General features: G+C 45.7%; 1 protein-coding gene across 2 annotated transcripts in view; it reads right to left on the reverse strand.

Annotated features, from left to right (window-relative positions):
- LOC146798285 (CLOCK-interacting pacemaker-like) overlaps positions 1-24,830 on the reverse strand; it is a 217,382-nt gene that overhangs the window by 24,817 nt on the left and 167,735 nt on the right. For both annotated transcript variants that reach the window (XM_085625568.1, XM_085625567.1), the window contains exon 3: positions 6,674-6,858. In XM_085625568.1, coding sequence (XP_085481694.1) covers positions 6,674-6,858 — 185 coding nt within the window. The remainder of the gene's footprint in view (positions 1-6,673; positions 6,859-24,830) is intronic.

A 24,830-nucleotide genomic window follows, 5' to 3' on the forward strand; every position in this document is an offset into this window, starting at 1 on the left:
ATTAAAATCCCGCACACTAGGAGCCACCCCTCAGGGAGGGTGAGTAGAAGATCCCCCAGGTCCTGGAAAGCTGACACCTGAAGACCAGGTGGTACATACACACTAGATTCAATACTTGGTCTTCCCACCGCCCGGAGAATGCCGCAAACCTGCTCATAGTGTCTGTCCATGTGCAGTCAATTGTCACCTGGAAGGAACCCGAGCTAAATGCGGAGTGCACTATCAGTTGGTATCCCGCACCTATTCATTGCCTTACAGGCCTTCCAAGGGGAAGTGCATTTCCTACAACAGGACCACGTCCGGTGCTTGTAGTTTTCGGTATTGCAATATATATTCAACTTGTCACCCAGTCCGTTAACATTCCAGGACAGCAGTCTAATACTTCACACTGGCATCGGACCCATTCCTGTCAGTTTTGATTACTGCCCCAGTCAGTGGAATTGTTGCGGTCCTCACCTGATTGCTGCATAGGGCAGTCAATACTCCGATATCCGATGGTGGATACTCTATCGCGCAAAATGTGGAAAAATTCCTACGCTCTACTGGACGCTTCGTGTGTTACCTAAACTATGTGTAGAACTTGCCAAACTAGCCTGTACAACCCAATGTACTCTAGCCTACGAACTAGGCCAGGTCCCCGTTACAACTACTGAATCACAGTGACCAAATTCCTCGCCCCCAAACAAACCCATCCCCACCCCCATCCCTCCCTGCATTGCGGGTGTGTAACCCTTGCCTCCCCAACTCTGCAGAGCGCCTATCGCCCACCCCACCAAAGTGTCAAGGTGCATGGCCCAACCCTGCACCCAATAACCAGCTTCTATCTGCATGAGCCATTGCTGTACATTCCGTATCTTAATCGTAGGTATGTCTTGAACGTCCTCACCTTCATCCAATTGACTTTCCATTCTATTTGTTCATGCTTGTAGATCCGCAATTTGTTTCTGGAAAGTCAACGAGTCTTTGACTAATGAGGTGGAGGTGGCCTCAAACTCACTGGTTCTAGTGTTCATGTTCCGGATGTCTGCCCTGACCAAAGAGACCTCCGCTGAGACAACGTCAATTCTGGTTTCGAGCGAGGTTCTTACAGTGGTAATCACTGTCATGATATAATGCAGGGTCAGTTCCTACTGCCCATCCGGCGTCTGCTTCGTCCCTGGCTTTTCGTCCACTTCTTTCTCCTGTGGGCTTGACCCTTTCTGCCAGGCATACTCTTCCATCTTCATTTGCAGTGCAGCTTTTCCACTTCGCCCTCCGGCCATCTTGGGTGGCACCAGGCCTACTCAGCCTGTCCGCCCTAGCCGCCTACTCTCCACTGCCTGCGCGAGGCTGACTGTACTCTCGCAGGCCTATCTGAGTTCACCTGCACCAGGCGGTGTTCAAGTGTCCAACCAGCGGCCCACTGATGGTCGGCAACCCTTCTCCTGCGTGGTGTCACGCACCCTGCCTGCTGTGTCTATGGTGCCTCACTATAGCGGATGGAAATGCTGCCCATGGTCCTGGTCACCAGCTGAAGAGTCCCTGTGCAATGGGGGGGGGGGGGGGGGGGGGGTCGGGGTGGAGTTGCCGCTAACGAAGGTGTGGTCCAAGCTTGCTAATATACTTGCTACTTGCGCGGCCTGCCAGGCCGTTTCCCCCCAGCTCCTGGGCCGGCTGCTGTCGACTCTGCGCACCCGTGCAGTGCTCCACAGCCTATCGGCAGGCCGCTACACTCGGCATCCACAATCAGTCCCTCAGATAATCACTCTCCCCAATCCGTGCTAGCCCAAGCATGGAGCAGCCAGAACAGCGATTCGGCAGGCACGACCCACAGCTGTCCTCCTGCCCCAAGGGTAGTCCGATCCATCGATGAGGGCAAGCCGCTCCCCTGATGTCAACCCTCTGGTGCCGCCACTGCTACGCACCGCCGACCTCCATTTTGGTGGCGCCCCGACTCCAGGCCGCTTCCGTCAATGCCGGGTCCCGACCCTCCTGTGCCAAGCCGGGCCTGCCCGATCACTCGGGCAGGCCGGATCACTGTGTGAGGATGGTCTGGGGAAATCACGACGCGCCTCCAGCGCTCTCCCCCTTCCGTCGCAGGCACTTCCACTGTCGGCCTTGTGGCAGTCGCACGCCCCTCCTCCTCTACGCCAATCTCGCTGCTGGGCTCCCAAGTACGCACTCAGCTGGATCTTCACCAAGGAGCGCATAATTCGATCGAAAGTGGGTTCATTGCCGTCCTGGTGGCATACGGTGCTAGTTTTAGCAGCAGTGGCTCATGCTTCGCTGGATTAGTGTACGGATTTTAAGATTATTGGGAGTGTCCTGCCGGACCCGTGCTAGTGTGCGGCCATCTTTCCCAGTGGTCGGCCACACCCCCCCTCCAGGGTTATTATAACCGGTCTCAAGTACCCTACCTCACGTCACTGCCTCTCAATCACCCCCATAAGTTTATCTACTTCAGGCTCGCTGGCCTCAGTGATATGGTCGGTATATGGTCCGCAATTCCCCCCAGCCCATCTTGGTCCAAAGTACAGAGAACCTATTTTCACATAACACAACAGGGTTAACGAAAACTGGGGCATTATGCCCCATACTCTGATCGACTGTACTAGTATTAAAAAATGTTCTCTCCTTAATGGCGTGGGGGATGCGACCAGGTTCTTTTTCAATGGGAACATGTCCAGAACCCTCTTCTTTGGCCTTTTTTACTTTACCTGGGTGGAGATTGAATTTGGTAGAGCAATAACCTCCGGGACAGCAGGAGCACTTTAAATCTCCTCTTTTTCCACCAGGAGGTAATAAATTCCGTCCATAACGCAGTTCTTGCCAGCTGGTTTGGAGCCCTTCTTTGCTGGGTCCGCAATGGCCACATCTATCATCCACTGCCTTCCTTTTTTCCAGTTAAGCAGTCTGTTCGATAACGACGTAGATCAAAATGAGAGTATCTTACTAAGCATGGTATAGTAGTGGACAGTTGTTAGAATCCGGGTTCTCTGGTTGGCACAGGTAGGTACTTGTGACAAGCAGGGAACCTTTCCTCTAGTCAGGGTAAGGGGTTACACTCCTAAAATAACCCCTGCTCACCCTCTAGGTATCTTGGCGCGAGCAGACAAGGCTTAGGTTAAGCATTTGTGAACACATACAGTAACCAAGTGACAACACTACAAATGGACACCACACAGGTCTTATCTTAAAAATAAGGATTCTTTATATAGAGTTATCACAAGACCATTAAACGACAACAATACACAACAATACTGTTACTTTAGGTGGTAGAATTTTGCTTAGTTCTCTTAAGTTCTTAAATGCGACACTTTAAGTCAATGTACCTTTTAGATGCGACACGCAGGGCAACAAAAGTGTTGCAACGATGTTGATGCGATTAAGTTTTTGGTGCAAAGAAATAAAGACGTGAAGATCTTCCAGATGCGTTACGCTTCTCCGATGTTGCGAGAAGACTCGACGCGTCAGCTGGAGCGGCATCACCCTTTACGCGATGCGACGACAGCGGCCTTGGCAGCGGCACTCTTCTCCGACGTTTGCGAGACGCTTCCGCTCGATGCGATGTTGCAGCGGCGACACCCTTTTACGCGATGCGACGACAGCAGCTCCGACGGCGGCACGCTTCTCCGTGGATGCGAGGCGCTTTTCTTGATGCGGTGCAATGCGACAGCTACGATGGCGACACGCTTCTTCCTCGATGCGAGACTTTTCTCTTGATGCGGTGCGATGCGTCAGCTACGATGGCTGCGATGGCGACACGCTCCTTCGGCGTTGCGAGACACTTCCTGGATGATGCGAGACGCTTCCGCTCGATGCGATGTTGCAGCTGCGACACACTTTACGAGATGCGACGACAACAGCTCCGACGGCGGCACGCTTCTCCTCCTTGAGTCGCGCTTCCAGCTCCTTGCGACACGCAGTCCCTCAGAAGGCCCAACAACAGCAGCAGGCACTTCCAAAGAACTTTGGGGAGCTGGGCGGTGAAGTCTGTTGTTCCTGAGACTTCAGCAGGAGGCAAGCTCTATTCCAAGCCCTTGGAGATCTTTTTAAGCACAAGTTGAAATAAAGTCTTTGTAGTCTTTCTCCTCTCCTTCAGAAGCAAGGCAACCACTGCAGGCCAATCCCCCAGGTCAGGGACAGTACTCCTCCTTACAGTTCCTTCTCCTCAGGCAGAGGTTCTTCTTGTCAAGCAGGATCTAATTTCTTGGGAGCAGGGTCCCAATACTTATACCCCTAATTCCTTTGTTCCTCTGGGGTAGAGGGGCCTTTGCCCAGTTCAAACCAGTTCCTGGGCACTTTGTTGACATGACTCTGACTTTCTATTCAGGGTGCAGGGCAGAGACATCAGCCGCTCCACAGGAGGTGGAGCCAGCATTGTGGTGGCAGAGCACAGCCCTATTCAGAGTCCAGGTGCACTCCTCCCACCCATCTGGATGTCAATCTCTCTATTCACCCCCAGGCTACTTAGCCCCGCCCCTCGGGTTTCGCCAGCCCTGTCACTCACACAAACCAGACAGGCAGATACACATCATAGCAGAGGCGGGCTGAAATGGTTAGGCAAGCAAATACCAACTTTCTAAAAGTGGTATTTGCAAACACAGAATATTAAAACAAACTTTACTAAAAGATGTATTTTATTATTCTGAGTTCAGGCATACTAAACTCGTTTTTCTACCATGTTCCCTGGGTCTGTTAGGATCATAGGATGTAACAATTCTAACAGCCCATTCTGGCCTATGGGAACAGGTAGCCTTGCAGTAGTGAATAACGAAAATGGCTGTAATTCACTATTAGGACATGCCACACACATCAGGGCTTGTCCTACCTTATGCTTACAATGCACCCTGCCCTTGGGCCTACCATAGGGGTGACTAATATGAAGTTAAGGGAAGGTTTAGGGACTGGGAAGTGGGTGCACTTGCCCAGTCAGCATGACAGTACCAGACTGCACGCAGGTTCTGCAATGGCAGACCTTAAACACATTTTACTAGGCCGCTTCTGTGGGTGGCACAACCAGTGCTGCAAGCCCACCAGCAGCATTTGTATTTACAAGCCCTGGCACTCCTGGTGCGCTTTACTGGGGTCTGACAGTAAACCAAATAAGCCAATCATGGAATCCAACCAACATATACATTTTAAATAGGGAGCACTTGCACTGTGGCACTGGGTGGCAGTGGCACAGTGCTCTGAGCAGCTAACACCAGCAAAACACATGAGGCACAGCGACAAAATGTGGAAGGGAGACTCACGCCAAGGTGCCAGGTCTAACAACAGTCCTTTAGACAAGATGTCAGAGGGGTAGCCCAGCCTAGCCTAGTCATCTCTGGTCTCCGACGGGCACGGACTCAGATGAACAGTAACCAAGCTCAGGCGCTGTGAGGTGTAGGGCTCCTCCTCTGCTCCTGTGGTATGCTGGGACAGTTAGTCCACTTCGTGCAGCTGAAAGGCTTCGAGTCTATGTGCGCTGTAATTTACAGAAACGAAGAGAATGCAGTGTCAAATGGTATCAGCCCCTTACCTCCTCTACTGGTCTTTAATGATGGATGCGGCCACCAGCACAAACAAAGGAGCATTTAAAGCACTCCAGAACACTTCAATCTCTTCCAATGTACTTGAAACGCTCAAAGCAAAACACTCTTCTCCATACTCCCAGGGTTTTCTTGGTGAGGGAGAGAGAGCCTCAAAATGTCTCCGAGCTTCAAAAGACCATTGTCTAGCTCCCACCCCCGATGTGTCCTACCGTTGCTCCTGCGTGGCCAATGCACTCAGTGATCCATCTTGGCCTGTGCGCAGGCACGAGCATGCAACAAGGGAGGGGTGTCAGAGAGCTCACAGCGAGAAGCACTTATAATTCCATCCACCGCCTACAGCTTCAGGGGGCAATATATGCCTGGGGCATGGCAATATTATCAACAGGTACCCCACAATAATTTACCTTGACTTAAATCTGTTTAATGACTGCCACTAAACACTTGTTAACAGGCCAGAATCGATCCAAAATTTAGAATTTCAACGTTAGGCCGCCAAAGTGCGCCAAAAGTTTTACAACTATTTAATATAAATGCAAGTGCCCAATGAGTTATTTTAAGCTGAGCAATAGAAAAAGAAAGACATTTTCAATTTTACCTAAAAAATGTCAAGCAAATCAACGCCACAAGTCCCTAGATCGATTCTAAGCAATGCAATATGAAGCAACTTTGTTGTGGAATATGCCTTGCATGTATGAGGTTATAGAATACCTATATAATTATATTAGTGCAATTCAGCAGCACGTTACGGACAGAGACAATATCCTAAGGGTCTTGTAACATTTAGAAAACAGGAATGCTATCAACACTAATTACCATCTTTAGTTGAAGGGTCTGATTCTCATAGTCACTGGCAGCGGATTCATGTTTGTGAAAAACAATTCTTTATGAACTAGGTGCTCAACACATTTACAATTTTTATGACTGGTAATACACAACACTGGCCTTCCGCTTTTTTCTTGGAGTCTTGCTCAGGAGAGTGGCAACCACTGCCACCCCTACCTTTCTGACCACACACCAGCTTCTGTCTCTGCATACACACTCGTTCTCTCTTTGCAGACACTTGGTATGGTCCAGCCCTTTACCAGAAATCTTGCAGGCACTCTCAAAAACCACCAAAGAAGCAGACGATATAAGTGGGTAATGATATTACTGCTAACCTCTTGCACGATTACATTTTTGAGAATGTACACTGGGGCCAGGCTGGTGAAGGCGCTGCTAGTGCCTCTTGGTGGCTTGTCTGACCTCGGCAGCTGGTCACACTTGTCAGGCTCGCCTGACCTGTTGAAGGAACCATACTCGATGCCAGTCTGCTCCACCTTGCTCAAGTCATCAGAACCAGCATCTGGGAAGAGGGGGAACATAAGGCATTACATAAATTAACATTAAGCACTTCTGAATCCTCAAATACAACACGAGTTATTAACCACACAAACTGGAACAATTCCCGATTCAGAGTTGTAAGTAGACAGGGTTTAGTCAATGTACAAGATCTGGCAGTCATTTTATTTATGGATCCTGTTAGGATACAAAGGCAGTTTAACATTCAATATTTCTAGTTAGAGAAGTTACTTACCTTGGGTAATGCCTTATCTGGTAGAGACAGTATCTAGCTGCAGATTCCTCATCTTAGAATCTTCCCCAGGCGCGAGAACGGATCAGGAAATTTTGTCAGCAGTATCTCGGCGCGTCAGCCTCCCGAATGCGACGTCAACGGAATCCATACAGGTCCTCCCCCAATGCGTGGACGTCCGTTTCTTTTGTGACCTTTTCCACACCAACAACGCAGAGCCCCTTAGAGAAACAGTCTCAGGAAACAGTGTGCCAAAAAGGGAAAAATCTTGTGTCAACAAGTGCAGATTAAAAGAATTGCAGTATGGAGCAAAGAAGGAATCTAGGAAACCAGAGGGCCCTTAGTTTGCAGAGTGGGGATGGGTGGGTCGATAAGGAAATTGCGGCTAGATCCCGTCTCTACAAGATAAGGGCGTTACTGAAGGTAAGTAATTTATCTATCTGATAGACACATCTAGCTGCGGATTCCTTATTTTAAAATCAGATACCCAAGAGGAGAGTTTGTGTACTGACCTCACCAAAGATCCTCAGATAGGAGAAGCTGGTCCAAAAGATAGAAAAGGACCACACCATCCAAAAGATCATAAAATGATCGAGAAAAATAAATGGTGAAGAGTATCTCTAGAAAGACAAGAATGGAAAAAAGAAACCGCTCTTATACTGAGAACCTTCATAGATATACAAGGCAGAAGGGGGATGGGAGCACACTGCTACCCCCCAGCACAGTTCGCCCCTTTGCATCCTGGTACATGCAGTTCAAATTAAATGCTTACTTGAAATTTTGCAGAGTGTCTCACCAAAGTTGGGGCAGGTTAGTGCTGTTAATCTCTAGACATGTGTTTCTGGATTTCATCCTTCTTCAGTAGAGATAAAACGAAATTCTTCTGGGGTTTGCTGAGAAAGCTGCCACAATCCTCTCAGGTCTCTGTACCTCTCCCTGCCGCACAGGTGCCTCCCATGAGCTCGTCAGCCCAGTGGCTCAAGGGAGCCTTTTTGAAACAGAAGGGGGATGGGAGCACACTGCTACCTCCCAGCACAGTTCGCCCCTTTGCATCCTGGTACATGCAGTTCAAATTAAATGCTTACTTGAAATTTTGCAAAGTGTCTCACCAAAGTTGGTGCAGGTTAGTGCTGTTAATCACTAGACACGTGTTTCTGGATTTCATCCTTCTTCAGTAGAGATAAAACAAAATTCTTCTGGGGTTTGCTGAGAAAGCTGCCACAATCCTCTCAGGTCTCTGTACCTCTCCCTGGCGCACAGGTGCCTCCCATGAGCTCGTCAGCCCAGTGGCTCAAGGGAGCCTTTTTGAAACAGAAGGGGGATGGGAGCACACTGCTACCTCCCAGCACAGTTCGCCCCTTTGCATCCTGGTACATGCAGTTCAAATTAAATGCTTACTTGAAATTTTGCAGAGTGTCTCACCAAAGTTGGTGCAGGTTAGTGCTGTTAATCTCTAGACACATGTGTTTCTGGATTTCATCCTTCTTCAGTAGAGATAAAACGAAATTCTTCTGGGGTTTGCTGAGAAAGCTGCCACAATCCTCTCAGGTCTCTGTACCTCTCCCTGCCGCACAGGTGCCTCCCATGAGCTCGTCAGCCCAGTGGCTCAAGGGAGCCTTTTTGAAACAGAAGGGGGATGGGAGCACACTGCTACCTCCCAGCACAGTTCGCCCCTTTGCATCCTGGTACATGCAGTTCAAATTAAATGCTTACTTGAAATTTTGCAAAGTGTCTCACCAAAGTTGGTGCAGGTTAGTGCTGTTAATCTCTAGACACATGTGTTTCTGGATTTCATCCTTCTTCAGTAGAGATAAAACAAAATTCTTCTGGGGTTTGCTGAGAAAGCTGCCACAATCCTCTCAGGTCTCTGTACCTCTCCCTGGCGCACAGGTGCCTCCCATGAGCTCGTCAGCCCAGTGGCTCAAGGGAGCCTTTTTTAAACAGAAGGGGGATGGGAGCACACTGCTACCTCCCAGCACAGTTCGCCCCTTTGCATCCTGGTACATGCAGTTCAAATTAAATGCTTACTTGAAATTTTGCAGAGTGTCTCACCAAAGTTGGTGCAGGTTAGTGCTGTTAATCTCTAGACACATGTGTTTCTGGATTTCATCCTTCTTCAGTAGAGATAAAACAAAATTCTTCTGGGGTTTGCTGAGAAAGCTGCCACAATCCTCTCAGGTCTCTGTACCTCTCCCTGGCGCACAGGTGCCTCCCATGAGCTCGTCAGCCCAGTGGCTCAAGGGAGCCTTTTTGAAACAGAAGGGGGATGGGAGCACACTGCTACCTCCCAGGACAGTTCGCCCCTTTGCATCCTGGTACATGCAGTTCAAATTAAATGCTTACTTGAAATTTTGCAGAGTGTCTCACCAAAGTTGGTGCAGGTTAGTGCTGTTAATCTCTAGACACATGTGTTTCTGGATTTCATCCTTCTTCAGTAGAGATAAAACGAAATTCTTCTGGGGTTTGCTGAGAAAGCTGCCACAATCCTCTCCGGTCTCTGTACCTCTCCCTGGCGCACAGGTGCCTCCCATGAGCTCGTCAGCCCAGTGGCTAAAGGGAGCCTTTTTGAAACAGAAGGGGGATGGGAGCACACTGCTACCTCCCAGCACAGTTCACCCCTTTGCATCCTGGTACATGCAGTTCAAATTAAATGCTTACTTGAAATTTTGCAGAGTGTCTCACTAAAGTTGGTGCAGGTTAGTGCTGTTAATCTCTAGACACATGTGTTTCTGGATTTCATCCTTCTTCAGTAGAGATAAAACGAAATTCTTCTGGGGTTTGCTGAGAAAGCTGCCACAATCCTCTCAGGTCTCTGTACCTCTCCCTGGCGCACAGATATACAAGGCATCCTCCGAAATAATGTAACTGAGACGTTCATTGAAGAGAGGGAAGAAAACAGATAAGTACAACCAAGAAGGTTGAACCAGGTCACCAAGGGTGTAGGTAAAATGCAGCTACGTACACTGTATAGAAGACCAGGCGACCATATGTGTGACGTCAAGAAGTCGACGGCTTGACGTCGGAAGAAGTGTCGACAGCACCACTATGGGGGCCAGCAGACAAGAGTTCGATACCGACATCGGACTGGACGGACCAGAAGCATGAGCCGAAGGTGGGAGCCTCGATGGGCTGTGCACTGGTGTAGCTAAGGTGTTACACACAGGAAACAGACCGAAGCCTGGGGAGACTAAGCCGGCAGGGTCACAGGCATGACCTCATGCACTTCCATGGGGCCTGAGGTCACTCCAAAGGGAGGTGACGATACAAGAATTAAATGAAGAGTTTGAGAATATTGTCTCATCTGGGTCAAAGACGCCCCGGTCCCAGGATAGGTTGGAGATGCGGGGTGCCCATGCACTGACCCTTCAACAGAAGAGTGGGGAAGGCAAGGAAGAGGGGCAGCACCGCAACTTTAACCGCCGAAGCTTACCTCCGGACGTCAAAGGAGAATGAGCCAGCGGGACAGCTCCTTACGTAGACGCACGGTCGCTCCGTAGAGCGCGTAGGGGGCCAAGGACAACAACAAGTCTTTGATGACTGTGAAATAGACGCTGCAAGGAGCTTCATTCAAGGTTTCCTGTGCGCTTTCCGTCAGAGCTGGCAACAGGAGTCACACGCTTCGGAGTCATGGTGCTCACCCAGGCACCATATGCAAATTGAGTGAGGATCCATGGCAGACATCTGTCGTCCACAGGACTCACAAGGCTTGAACCCCGAGGACATTGACAACCTCAGTCGATGAAAAAACGTCAAGTAGGCAGAAAAAAGGCCAGGGGAACTGCAGTGCGGCACCACGTTGTTAGCGTGGAAAAGAAGAAAAAGTCAACAGCAGGTATGGGGGAAGGTTATATGGACTCTGTTGGCATCACGATCTGGTGACGACGTCACTGCAGAGTTCCTCGACGCCCTCTGGCACCTGGGGAGGATTCGGAGCTAAGGAATCTGTGGCTATATATCTCTATCGAATATTAGCTCTCTCCAACTTCCAACTATATGTTGGAAGAGGGAAAATAATCATTACTGACTGCCTTCATAGACAGTAGTGCACATGCAAAACATCTATGTTGCCAAATATAATTAGAAAATAGTAGTGGGATTGTGCGCGTTGAGGAAAGAAAAAAACATATCTCAGGCCATTTAATAAACAAGGAGGCATTCCCTTTCTACTCCTTACAGTCTAATCGAAGTTTACACACAAACTTCACTCTCTTTCCCATCTCAATTGCTAGAGATTTTTTCATTTCTTCAACAGTAGTTGGTCAGGCATAAAAAATAGCAATACAGACATTCTACATCCCCACTTAACCCCCGTTACCCACTTTCTGTTTAACAACATGAAAGCAATTTTGGATACAAAAGGGATCAGTAAAAATAAAAAGATTTAACAAAATTAAATGATCAAGAGAACACCACATATATACACTGCATAGGATGTGGCATTTATGTTGCCCAGCGCCCAGGACATATAGTCTGTGGTAAACGATGAAACTTTGTGCCTGTTTGTACACTAGACTTCAATGTTCACTTCAAAAAGGAATTATCGACTGCAAAAGTACAAGTTGTTTAAATTTGAATACGAGTCATTAATGCAAAGTTTTTATTGTTAGGGCAAGTTCTGTAAAGAAACTGCACATTGCAAGTTCAGGTAGCGGTGCTGACAGGGATTAAAAATGTGGTACACAGGTTTGCAAAATTGATCATCTTGTGTTTTTTATACTAATTCTTCAAGAATGCTACTTGATTATTTTCAGATATATACAGTGCTTATTTTTGCAGTTTTAGATAGCTCGAACTCAACATGAAGGTATTGGAGCTCTTTACATAAGCATCAGTTACATTAATTTTTAGGTGCTGCTGACTGACCTAGTGCTTGCGTGCACGTGAGCGAGCATGCGCGCAGCCGCCATGCGCTAGGCCAGCCAGCAGCACTCATGAACGCCTTTCTGCGTCATCGCGATCACTTTCGCTTTCACAGCGATCATGATGACTTTCGTGGCCAATGCTTGTCTTTCTTTGTATTGAAATTTTTTATTTATTTTTGTCGCATCTTCTTTCTTCTGTATTTCCTTCTGTCTCTTGTCCGTCTCAGCATTTATTTTCAAATACAGTTTCAATGTTGCTGACTCACAATGCCCGACTCTCCGCCCCCTTGTCTTTCCTTTTTGCTTTGCCCGCGCCCCCCCCTCTGTCTTTCACAAATAGCACAGTACACAGACGATCTGAGCGAGCACAAAAGGCAGTTTCATTCTTTATTTGGGCCCAGCAGGGTTACTTGAAGATGTGTGCGCCTCCCACCCACCCCTCCTTGTAAACAAGCATTTGCAGTGCAATAGGTCTCGCATTTGCGAGGGTTTAAGCTATTCGCATTGCAAATGACAATGCCTTTTATTTATGTTTTAAAAACCAAAACATAAATAAAAGGCATTGTCATTTACAATGCCAATAGCTCAAACTCCTGTAAATGCGAGACCTATTGCATTGCAAATGCTTGTTTTAATTCCACGTGAAGATTATTAATTTGTTCAGAATCACAGGATGTTGAGAGGACACCTAGACTCGAACCTGGCTCCCCAGTTTCAAAGTCGGCAGTTCTGGGGTAAACACCACATCGGGTGTGGCACATCCTCTCCATAGTGCGGAAACCTCAAATATAAAAGTCCGTGTGTAGCTGCTAAAGAACGTAAACATTAGTGATTTATGATTTCAAATAAAAATGTATATGAAAATATTTGCAACTTTAAATAGAGAAGATCGATGGCAGCAGTTTTGCAAAAAATGTTAGACTGCTTTAAATTCAATTTCTATAAGGCATCAAGAAATAAAATGCCCATATTTAAAAAAATAATAATAATGCCGAATCAATGTAAAACCAGAAATAACGTACGAATTAGAGACCTCATTCTTACAGAAAATTAAAGACTGCATCAGTAGGCCTATGATTGTGAATTAGTACCGATTTATTAACTCATACTACAGGTAAACGTTTGTTAATTACAGGTTTCGCATGAGCAAGATTTCTGCTGTAGATTTGCTCTCTAAAAATCTATGCTTTTCCAATCAAATTCAAAAAGCAAGTACTAATTTTTAGGTCGAGCTAGACAGTGCAGCTGTCTCTTCAAGACCTGCTGTAATCGGTCTGTGGGCATCAAGACCATCCCCTTTCTTGACATTACTTTTCATTTGTCTATGTCCGTGTCCTTCAAAAATCCCTGCTTGCTGGTGGTCAGCCCTGGTTGTCCCTCCTCTCTCGCTTATGTTCCTCCCACAGAGCAGAGACTAAGTACTGTCTCATTCCCCTACGTTTCTTTATCTGTTCTTTGGGGGGGGGGGGGACTGTTTTTTCTTGGTTTCCTGCTCTATTACCATTTGTCTGTGTTTAGCTTCAGCGCTCTTGCTACTTGCATCAAAACAGAGCATTCTTCCTCCCACCTCCTGTAAATGTCACAATTTTGTTACTGCTGGCTTTTTTACTGTTAATTAGGCCTTTTGCACTTTTCAATCCCCACCGGCAGTTTGGCTTTTTCTAGTAGGATATTTGCTTGGTTTTGGGCTTCCTTTTAAGGGGATTGAGCTTGTTCTTTTAGGTATGACCTGCAAAGGGTTTACATTCCGCCTCCTCTATTTCCTGGCTTTTCATTAGTTCCTGTGTGGGCCACTTACTTTTCCTCCAATTCTATTGACTGTAGGATACTTTTTATTTTGCATTGACCAATGCTTGTTTATGTTGTGTTGTGTATGCTCGTTTTTTTACGTGCGGCTCACTGGCATGCAGCATTTTTGCGACTGCACTCCTTACTTATAGCGCAGCTCTCCAAACCCCGTCTTTATTGAAAATGAAACTTTCCAAAGCAGCAGCATGCCAGTTTGTTCGTGGCGGCCGCCCGCTTTCGCGAAGGCTCAAGCTGCCTCCTTCGCCCGCCCCATAGTAGAAAGGGCTGCTGCTTGCGCTGCCATTACAGGCTTCCCACCTGCAGGCAAGCCGCACCCGTCTCATCAGGGGACAGAAGAAAGCTGCTACCCAACTGACGGGAGTACAGACAGATTTGCTCACTATTTTTATCCTGGACCCCCAGATAGAAAAATCAATGTGCCGCTCAGCCTTAATTTTAACAAGAAAGGTTCTCTCAGGTCATGAGGCGCCGGTGGGGTCATGAGGTTGCATTTTGTGATAAAGAGGAATTTGAGCTCTGCACAGCATATTGTGTTAGTTATTACAAAAGGGGTATTATAAAGCGTGCATTCTGGCCTCACAAAAGGTGTTGGTTAGCCTCCTCAGTACTGGCAGGTATAAAAACAAACATTAGCAAAGCCAATAGGTCTCTAGCATCTGCAGACATTTTGGCTTTGGGAACGTGTATTTCCTTTAGAAATGTTTTTGTAAAACATATTGCAAGAGATTTTAAAAGGGCCACATGTGAGTACATTTGTGCTCATGGAAGGCAGCCAGTGGTCAATTTTTTTTTTTTTTACAGGTATGGCTCCCAAAGCATCCGCAGGTTTTATAAAACATAAAAATAAATCTCATATGGCTGACAATTGCGCCTGCGCACATCCTCATGCATGGGTGTTCATCTTGAAATGTTTTCAGATAAGTAAAACGAAAAACACTTCAATATTACCACACAAGTGCACGCATGGACAAGCAATATGCCCATCTTGGGATGCTTTACAAGGGCAATTTCCAAGATTTTGGCCTTAACAATGGCCCTGTACCAGAATCTGCTGAGCTACCAGACCCATGCATTAGAAAACTAATAAACGGTTATAAAGAAACACCACACGTTAGGCCAGCTGTCCCTGACCCCTAAGGGGAATATTTGCAGTGATGGTGGTGGGTGGCAATGTATACTGCGGAATGCAGTCACTGACGCAGAAAGGGGCCAGCGGCTTGAGTGAGCTGGCCTGTTTCCCACTCTGTATGCTGTGGTATTAGAAAAGCTTGGAATGACACGACAAGAGACCACTGGATGGAGAGGGCCGTCTGAAAGCCCCTTTCTGAATATATGAAGATGCATGTATGCCAAATGATATTGTGGACCTCATCTCAAGCATGCACATTCAGAAGCTTTAAAAAAATAGAGAAGGCAAAAACTAAAGCAAGAATAAAGTTAAACCAGATATTTACTCTAGCATTTGCCAATAGGTTTTCTATTTATAACAATATCTGCAAAGCACCAAAAATGAGAGGAAGGGCACTAACCGGAGACAGACTGTGTGACTGTAGTTCTCAGTAACAGAGGGCAGGCAGGCACTGCCGATGATCTCATTGATGTGATCCTTCACTGCCTGCGCTAGCCCAAAAAGCTAATTTTTTAGCATAGCAAGTGCAACTAGGAGATTATACGGTCACTCAGTCGGAGGAATAATCGGTTGATAATGCAATAAGGTAAACAAGCATTTGCACAAATAGAATTTCGTAGATGTGAGACCTATTGCATTTCAAATGCTTGTTTGTAAAAGCGCCCATACAGCGCTTTCACTTAAACGTCGGCCGCGCCCCTTTCCTTAGACGAGCCTGGTTAGGAAATGCCATGCACCATTCCTACTGCCCTTTGTGTGGTGCCTGTTGCAGAGAATTCTAGAGCTGCCAGCATTTTCAGGAAAGTGGAATGGCAGTGAATCGCTCTGTTCAGCTCCAGGGTATCTGTAGTGATTAAAATATGTTTTCTATTGTGTCCATATTTAGTCTGTATTTCAGTGCTTAGGTTGTAAAAAATAAAATGCCAGGGCTCTTGTCAGGACGCCACTGCAGCTTGCGCCAAACATTGCCCCTGCCATGCAGCAAATGATAGTAACAACACAGCTACTAACCATCACAATCCTACAAGTGTGGCAATTCGGACTATTCCAGGCCCCAAAGCTATAAGAGTGGCTTGGGCGGCAGGTAATAGTCATTTAATGTATATTGAATTAATAATTAATTGTTGTTGTGGTCATCTGCAAATTAGATAGTACAGCTGTCACTCTTCCTCTGTCAATCCTGGCTCTCAGTGTGATTGTCTGGGCCATTTGAGTTCATTGATTGATGACCTGGTTTCCATCCTCATGCTGCCTGTGTTTTTGTTGCAGAACATAGATCTGGCATAGCATGAAGGTGGTGTACTGCGGAGTAGAAGTGACAAAGGCAGAGAGGGAGAGAGGTTTAGATAGAGAAATAAAAGAATAGAGGTCAAATAGAGAGAACATTTAGTTTCCTGCGGCCCCTTGGAAGGTGGGGGCCCAGGGCAACTGCCCACTTTGCCCATGCCTTAAAACGTCTCTATCTTAACTTTTGATCAGACAGTTTGGTAAATGTGTGGCTGTTCACTCCGGCATGTGGTAATTACCACTAGGCCTCGGTCATAATCAGGGTCTAGGTCTGGGCTGTGGCTCAGCTGGTGATATGCCTGTATCATGTTGCAGGCAGAGGCTAGAACTTCATATTTAGAAATTGGGCTTACCTGCCCTAAGTATGAGGCAGAAGTACAGATTGGAATAAACACCCATTTGACTCTGTATTTTGGAGGTGGCATCTTCAATAAAGTTGGTTGGTTGATAGCCTCCCGCCAGAGGTGCTAACAGTGAGAGGACAGGCATACAGCTGTAGCTGCTGATAGTTCCTCACATTTACCAGGTGGGGTGCGCCGATAAAGCCTGTCCAATCAGCACAGTGCCTAATGACTCAAGGTCCCTTCAAGGTCTCTTCAGCTCGAGGCTGTGTCTCATCTCCCAAGAGGCCATGTACTTATATGTAGTCTCAGAACATTTTGTGCCACATGACCTGAATGAAAAAGGCAGGCTTTGGAAATATGGATACATCGGAAAAATAAAGCACTTAAGTCGACTATACAGCCAATGTGAAATAGCATTGCCTGTCATTGCCCCTTGAACTGCACCTGCACACAACTAAGGCTCTGTTTCTGTGTAAGGAGAGTTGTCTTTTGTTTCCGGCAAAAGGTTTGCACTGTTGACAGCGGCTTTAGCCGTGGATGAGTTGTATGTCTGCATAGAGCGTGTACCTTGTCTCTAATTTCCTCCATCCTGGCTTCCAAACCATGATTCACTGGTACGCGCGTCCCCATACTTAGCTTAACGCTTGTCAAAGCAATTCGACAGAGCACATACAGCTGGATCAGTGGGCAAGGCAGGGAGGCCGCTCCAATTCATATAACATTAATAACGATCCTGAGGACATATTTCTAGTGCTGCATTAATGGCCATCAGCATAATACTTAGTGAGCAGTGTTTGTCAATGTATACCATCAGGAAGGATCAGGAACGGAGAGGAGGCTGACCACTGCAAATATAGAGAGAGGGATAATGAGAGTCACAGATCACGGTGCCGCTCTACCAAGCAACAGGCAAACAACCACATCAACAGCATGGAAATGAGACGGAGAGTTGTAGGGCAAACGACCACAATAACACCATAGATATGAGACGGAATGTTGAGGGCAAACACACCAACACCAGATATGAGACGGAATGTTGAGGGCAAACAAACACATCAACACTGTAGATTTGAGACAGAGATGCGAGGCAAAGAACCACATCAACACCGTAGATTTGAGATAACGAGTTGTAGGACAAACAACGGCATCTCCTCTGTAGAAGTGAGACAGTTAGATGTCGAACAAACTAATTGAACGTTTTGTCAGTCAGGTTCTGATCAAGTTATTGATCTGATGCCAAAATGCAGTTTGGCCAAGATTGCAAGATTTGGGGTACCCGCATGTTAAGCGCCAACGGAGTCCTTTGATTTTGTGTCGCATAGAGCCAGATTCACAAAATATTTCCTCTTGTGAAATAGACACGCACATGTAAAAAGTATAAAGTCTGCATATAAGTTCTGACTAGAATGCACAATATTTGCATCTATTTATTTTTGCAGATAAGAGTTACAAATCTGGGAAATTCAAACAAGAGGGCAGAGTTCTTTGTAACTGCGATACTAGGGAGAGGGGAAGTCAATGTTTCTAAATGAGTACCTGTGAAGGGTCATGGGATGATGTAAATACCCATTGAGTTGTAATCTTCTGGCAGTTGACAGACATTTGTAATGCCTTCTCTACATATCTTTGCACTACTAAACATACACCTTGCACAACCAGCCGCTAAGAGATGTTGAAAGTGTGAAAAAGGCCGGGGAACATCCCATTTCCTTATTGTGATTTGAGAGAAGGAAGGTGCTCACCTGGAAAGTTGTTTTCCAAGAGGCAAAAAGTAAAATAAATGTAAAAGTGACATTTCTCACTCATGCTAACCGAAGGCCTGAAGATGTCCTATGACGCGGGCATTCCACACTCACATGGTTAGGGAATACAGGTGTAGACCAGCGACACTATTACAATCATACGTTCCCCTTGTACATGCTGCACCTATGCCTGTGGGGATTTTTTGACTTGTTCACAAATCCTGCTCTTCAGACCTGGACGTGGGCTGCCATGTTGCATTTATCCTGTGACTTCCATTGTGCAAAGCCAAGAACGTGGAGACTTTTGACAAAACTATGAAGATATATTGCACTCTCAGATCGGCTAAGTTAGTTAAACTGTTGTTACGATGGTATATCTGATGAAGGTGAGTAATAGAGAAAACATACACTAATAACATTCTAAAATGTAAAGAGGAATGACTCTTAAGAGGAGCCAGTTTATAAACAGGCACTACCTAGCTTCGTTTCCGATTTTAAATCGATCAGGGCAACAGGTGTGCCTGGTGACACAAGAACATGTCGAGGTTTCCAACCTACAACAACCGAGAATGTTTCTGTGATTTTCTTTTTGGTTTCAACAACTGCCTCTGTGACTAGCTTAAGGCAAACTGTACGGCTATTTTCGGGAAAACCTATCACTAACCGGCAATTCCCATGACTAACTTTACAGTAATTGGCTGTTTTTTGATAAATAATCAAACACGCTGAATTTCAGGAAATACATATATGAAAATACGTAAAAAATTGTGAGTTGTGAAATGCTTTATTGGACCCAGTACGTTGGCGATGTCACAACACTTATCCCACGCACAGCAGAGACAGAGCTATTTGCACCCCCCTCACACGATTGTGAAGTGGGGTGGGTTCAAACCTCTGACGGAGAGTAAAGCCAACCTGGGGCATCGAGGGAACAGGCAGAGGGAGAGGCTTGCTGATGTGCAATACCGAGATCACGAGATTAAACATAACAAATGTCCAATCAAGCGCCAGCACACACACAAAACTAACCCTGATCTGGGACCGAACCCATGCCAGAGAAGGATCAACGAGCAGCGAGCTCGCGCCCATGGCGTGCTTTGTTTTGAAATGTTAGTTAGGGTGTGCGTTGTATTTACCATTCATCCGTCAAGGGTGCCTAGGCAAGGAACAATGAGTGGGCAGGTGGAGACGACGTCAGAGTACAATCGAATGTAGTCTCTATGCAGACTGTGTTTACCTTCCATCCATGGCATTTGGGTCAGTGTTTCAATTACACCAATTGCAATCGGTCTTTAATGAAACCATGGAAAACACTAGGTTTTAATCACGCCCAGCACATACAATTAAACGATACTGCCTTTTAATAATTGGAATCTTATGTTTGACAAGAGAGAGTAATATAATATACGAGCGCTCAAAACAGAGTTTACAAAAAAGCATTTGGTTCAAATGTTTGGGAGTAAGAGGTTTAGCTATAAGGCTCAATAAACACACAAATTGCAGTAGTTATTCTAATACAGTTTGTTTGTTTAAGAGGGCCACCTTGACTAATTAGCTGCATGTAAAAACAAGCGGCCGCGAAAGTAATCACGGAAAAGCACGGCACGCGCGCCCGCACACATGCACTGTAGCTCTAGGCTGGCCTGATGGCACTTTTTGGAGCCCTCTCAAAAAGTCGCGCCAGACCTTCGCATGCGCTGGGTCAGGCGAGACTTAAACAAACAAAAGAGGATCGCGCCGGAGGTTGTCTTTATGGGGCCATGAGTTTGAAACACATGGCCCCATAAAGATAAGAAAACGTTTACGACGAACAGAAAGCAGGCGAGACAGTCCGAGTGGGACGTCCCAAAAAGCCAAAGGGAGGCAACATACATAGCTCTTTTCCAATGGCTGTCCACCGTTTAGCATAAACAGTGACGCCAGCCAATGGGAAAGAGGGGTGGGGCTTAAAGCTCCTCTCTACAAGTACTCTAAGATAATAAATCTCGCCGAGCGAGCTGGGCATGTGCATAGCAACGCTAGCCGAGACCTAAAAAGGAGTGTCCCAAACACGATGTGTAAAGCCACGGGTAAGGCGACATGTGACCTGAGCAGTCGCCACTGAAGTCAAAACACACCCAAAGACAGTACAACGAGCAGCGTTTCACCTAAGAAAACAAAGCAATTTTGACTGTCATAGGAATACATAAAAAGTAATAATGTAAGTATGAGTTTAAATTTACAGTAGTGGATAAAGCTGTTGCACTACAATCTAATGGACAATGTACAGCTGTCTCAGATTGCTCTTCCACTTCTTTCCTGCTTCCCTTGGGTGCATCTGGGCAGCAGTGGGTTGTATCCCTGCATAAGAATAGTAAGAATGATAATAACATGGTGCATGGCTACTGCTCGGATCACCGTTTCTCATCCTTGCCATTTTGGCATTCATTTACTCGTTCAACAGCATCTGTGCCCGATACGTGTTGTCATATGGATTACTGGACCTTCTCTGATAACCCCGTTTGGTGTGCACACAGAAAGCAATTCCTACCCTATGGATAGGCTGTTGTTGTGTAGTTACATAGGTTTTAGTCTTTATTACAATTATAAAGTGAACTTCTGTCTTTCACATACCCTCACCCGTCACACCACCATGTGATACATCCCATAACACCATAACTGCATCTTGGCGGACATCACACAGTTCATGAAATGACGTCCTGCATAGGCCGGAAACAAAAACACCCTTTCAAACACACCCTTCACGGTGTAGCTTGCCTTCCATGTGGGTAAGTGCTTCAGTACCACATATGGAGCAAATAAGTGCTATATAAACACTACAATACAATACTACAAGAGAGCAAGGACTTCTCTCCTAAAAGGCAGAATTGAGCAGCAAAATACTATAACTGCACCAACTGAGACACCTGCCACCAAAACATTTCTGTTTAAGTAAGGGTGTGTATAGTTACTAGTGGGCACAGTTCCATGTACTTCACTTTCAAATGCTGATAACAGGTTATGGGCAACATCTCTGCAATGTTGCGGATCAGCAGGATGGGACCAAGTGGCCTGGAATCAGGCAGGCTGGCCTGAGACACTGGGACCAGCCTTACAGTTGGAGACGAATAAATTCAGGGGATATATTTGTGAACCACCAAGACTGGAGGCTGTTCAAATGTCGGATTAGGGGTGGAAGATGCCGGGCGGTTGTATTGTACTGTCACCATAGATGTTCCTGAAGTCATGTGCAAGTATTTCTTTAACAATGTTAAAAGGTAATAGTGCTGATGGAGGCCAACTTTTGTATAGGTCAAGTGATTTGGTGATGCTCAATGTTTCTAGTAAAAATATTATTTTTTTTAAAGTTGGAGACAGTAGTTTGTTTTTTCCTGGCTCGCGCTGCTCAGCTTACTCTTGTCTTTTAATGCAGATTAGAATATTGGAATGTTGAGAGCTCCATTGAAAACAAAGGAGTGCTCCGGGCTTCTTATAGCTGGTAGAAGCCCAGAGCATCAACATTCCAATGTTGCCCACAGCAATAGAGGGAACAAAGGCCACACAGAGCCCGAGGGGATCTCAACCCCCTCGGGCTCCATGAGGCCTTTGTTTTACAAATGTCCACTACGGGCAGAATGTTCTAATAGCCTTAGAACCCTCTGTAGAGCAAAGCTAGCTCAAGGCATAGCAACCAACCTTGAAGTTGGATTTTTCTCAACAATGTGCCCATATGACCCATGGTCATAGTTATTGGATGAATAATACAGGCAAAGTCTCTGCTCTCCCAGGCAGTGGAATTAGGAGTGGTCTAGGACAGGAAATGATACCTATTGGCCACATTTGTTTTAGATCAAAGGCCTCCTGCTAGAAGTAAGAATAAGGTTAATCTAGTGCGTGGGGACAATCACAAGCTATAAAGGCTAATAGATGACCAGAAAAGATCATTGTAATAGTTGACCACTGTTATAGTGCACACCACAAATGCAACTGTATCTTTGAGCTTAAATCAGTACTCTAAATATTCAGTGTACTGATTTTAACAACTATGGAGGGATGGAAGTTTGAATCAGGCTGAGAGGATTCATTCTTATAACTTTTTTTTAAAATTAGATCTTTATTATGTTTTCAACAGGTATCAAAAGATTTACATTTACACTCATTGCCAGGATAGCCTCGAATGCCACAGCCCTTGATTGCACTGTAAGGAGAGCACATGTTATAACAGTCTAAAAAAACTGTAAACATTCCACCCCCTCCCTATTGATCAACTGTGCTCCATGCACCTCACAACATAGTTCAGTTTGTATTTACATCTAGTATTATGGATGTTAAGACAATAAGAACAACAGTAAAAGAAACAAACACTGCCATTTTCATATTTATCCTCACTGTGGACAAATATCAGACTTTGCCTTCAACGCTTTTATGTGTTGTCCCATACAAATGTAAGCATGGGTGTAGCACTTCTACTGTTGACCAGTAAAGCTGATATTTCTGCTCATGGCCATTTGATTAAATCCTGCATCCATTTTACAGCCCCTGGTGTTGTGTGTGCTACACCGTTCATTGCTATATTCCTTTTAACAACTATCAGTGCCAGATTTATGAACCTTCTTTATTGTTTGGAGAATTAAGCTTAGTGAACCGGCCCAACAAACACTGCAATGGCATCAAAAGGATTTCCTGCCCGGAAAACTTCTCGATACTATCCAATATCTCACTCCAATATGCCTGCATTACCACACACCCCTACACCATATGATAAAAGTGGGCTATGAGCATCTAGGACATATATCGACTGATCCTGTGTAGATTTTAGGAAGTCTGTAAGGGGATAAATAAGTCTAATGCTCAATCATATGACTTGTAATTTGCCACACATCTCTGCAGTAGCAAGTCAGCCCCAGTACAGAAATTAGACAATCTACTGTAGGGTGTTTGAAACCTGTTACAGTGGCTCCTACAAGGACAAAAAGCCCAAATTGGCTTCACATACACAAAGGGAACCACGATTCTGTGCTACATTCAGTATGCCCATTCCTCTGCTCACAGGCTCCATACACGTTGCACGTCCTACAATCACTTCCCCCAGGAACACAGGGAAAAGGCATTATACCTGTATATCAATCAATTTAATGCGATAAGCAGTCTCTCAATAGCCTATTGATTGGAAGTAGGCACTGCCTACTATCTCATGCGGTATGGGAGCACCTACGATCCAAACAGCCCAGTCCTCTGATGTAGGGAACAATAAAAAACCTGAAGTCAGTCCTCCTATGGACAAGAGAATAAAAGTCACCGTAGGACAAAAACACAGGAAAATTCAAACCACGAAAAAAGTGAGACAGGATGGTCAACAACCAAAAACCGGACACTCAAGTGATTAGACCCGATGATACTATCCAGCATATCACACATAGGGTGACGACATACACCATCAGTTGTGAAGACGTGGTTGAGGGTCTACGAGACAATCCTCTTGGAGATCCAGTTGAATACATTTTTGTTCACTCTCCTTTGATTAGTGATGTTACAATGGGAAGCTGAGTGAAGTGCTTCTCTCTCCCCTCCTGATTTAGGGTATGGGGGGGAGGGGGGGGGGGAATAGACAGAAAGTAAAGATCTAAAGAAACAAGCATTGGCATAGCCAATAGGTCTCGCCTTTGGAACCTTATAGGTGTTAAGTTATCCAGCACAATATCCTTGGTGCAACAATATCAACTGTTAAATGGCTAAACACTTATAAGGCCCCAAAGGCGAGACCTATTGGCTATGCCAATGCTTGTCATATTATGTTCTTTTGCAGAAAACACGAGAAAAGCTCTTGTCAATAGGATGTTTACGTATTTCTTTCATGTTTACTATTTGGCTCTGCACACAGTCACGTGGTGTGTTCCAGTTTAGAAGGATTGCACCTGTGGGCATTTCGCTAGATTTAAAACAAGCAGTTTATCTCAAGCACATTCTTGGTTGGTTTCACGGATGCCAATTGAAGCGCCAGACTTGGGGTCGAGACATGAAAGTTTAGATTTTACATATGTGGCAACGTGAGTAAATTGTTAGGTTCACGATGGGCGTTCTGCACAATGGTTTTAGCTCGTATTTGACACAGTAGTCAGCATTGTTTATTTGTCCCATAAAACTTTTGTAGCATAACTGCATGCACAATTTGGTGCAACAGCAAAAATGTTTGTTACTTTTGGCATGCAACACACTGGTTTTGGAAGTGTTGCACACGCACGCTAAGGCTTGCATTTTCATACATGATTTACGTATGATTTCATGGACGTTGTTTAAGATTCCCTACAATGTTGATGGGCTTATCATTACATTCCAGTCACTCCAGAAGGGCTTTAAGCCCAAAATGCTTTCGGTGGATTTCCATATAGTTTCCCAAGACGTACTGTGAATTTCCATTGTGCTACTGGATAAAGCTTGGATGGGCATGTCTTTTAGCATCTGAAGCTTGGAAACACATTTCCTCAGTTGTGAACTTGGAAAACTTCTTCAAAGTCATGGAATAAAATTGGAATATACATGGTTTACTTTGACCAAAATAGACGTTTGTTGACTTGCGCGACTCGCAGTGCAG

The sequence above is a fragment of the Triturus cristatus genome, chromosome 9 (assembly GCF_964204655.1).
Source record: "Triturus cristatus chromosome 9, aTriCri1.1, whole genome shotgun sequence".
Classification (NCBI taxonomy): domain Eukaryota; kingdom Metazoa; phylum Chordata; class Amphibia; order Caudata; family Salamandridae; genus Triturus; species Triturus cristatus.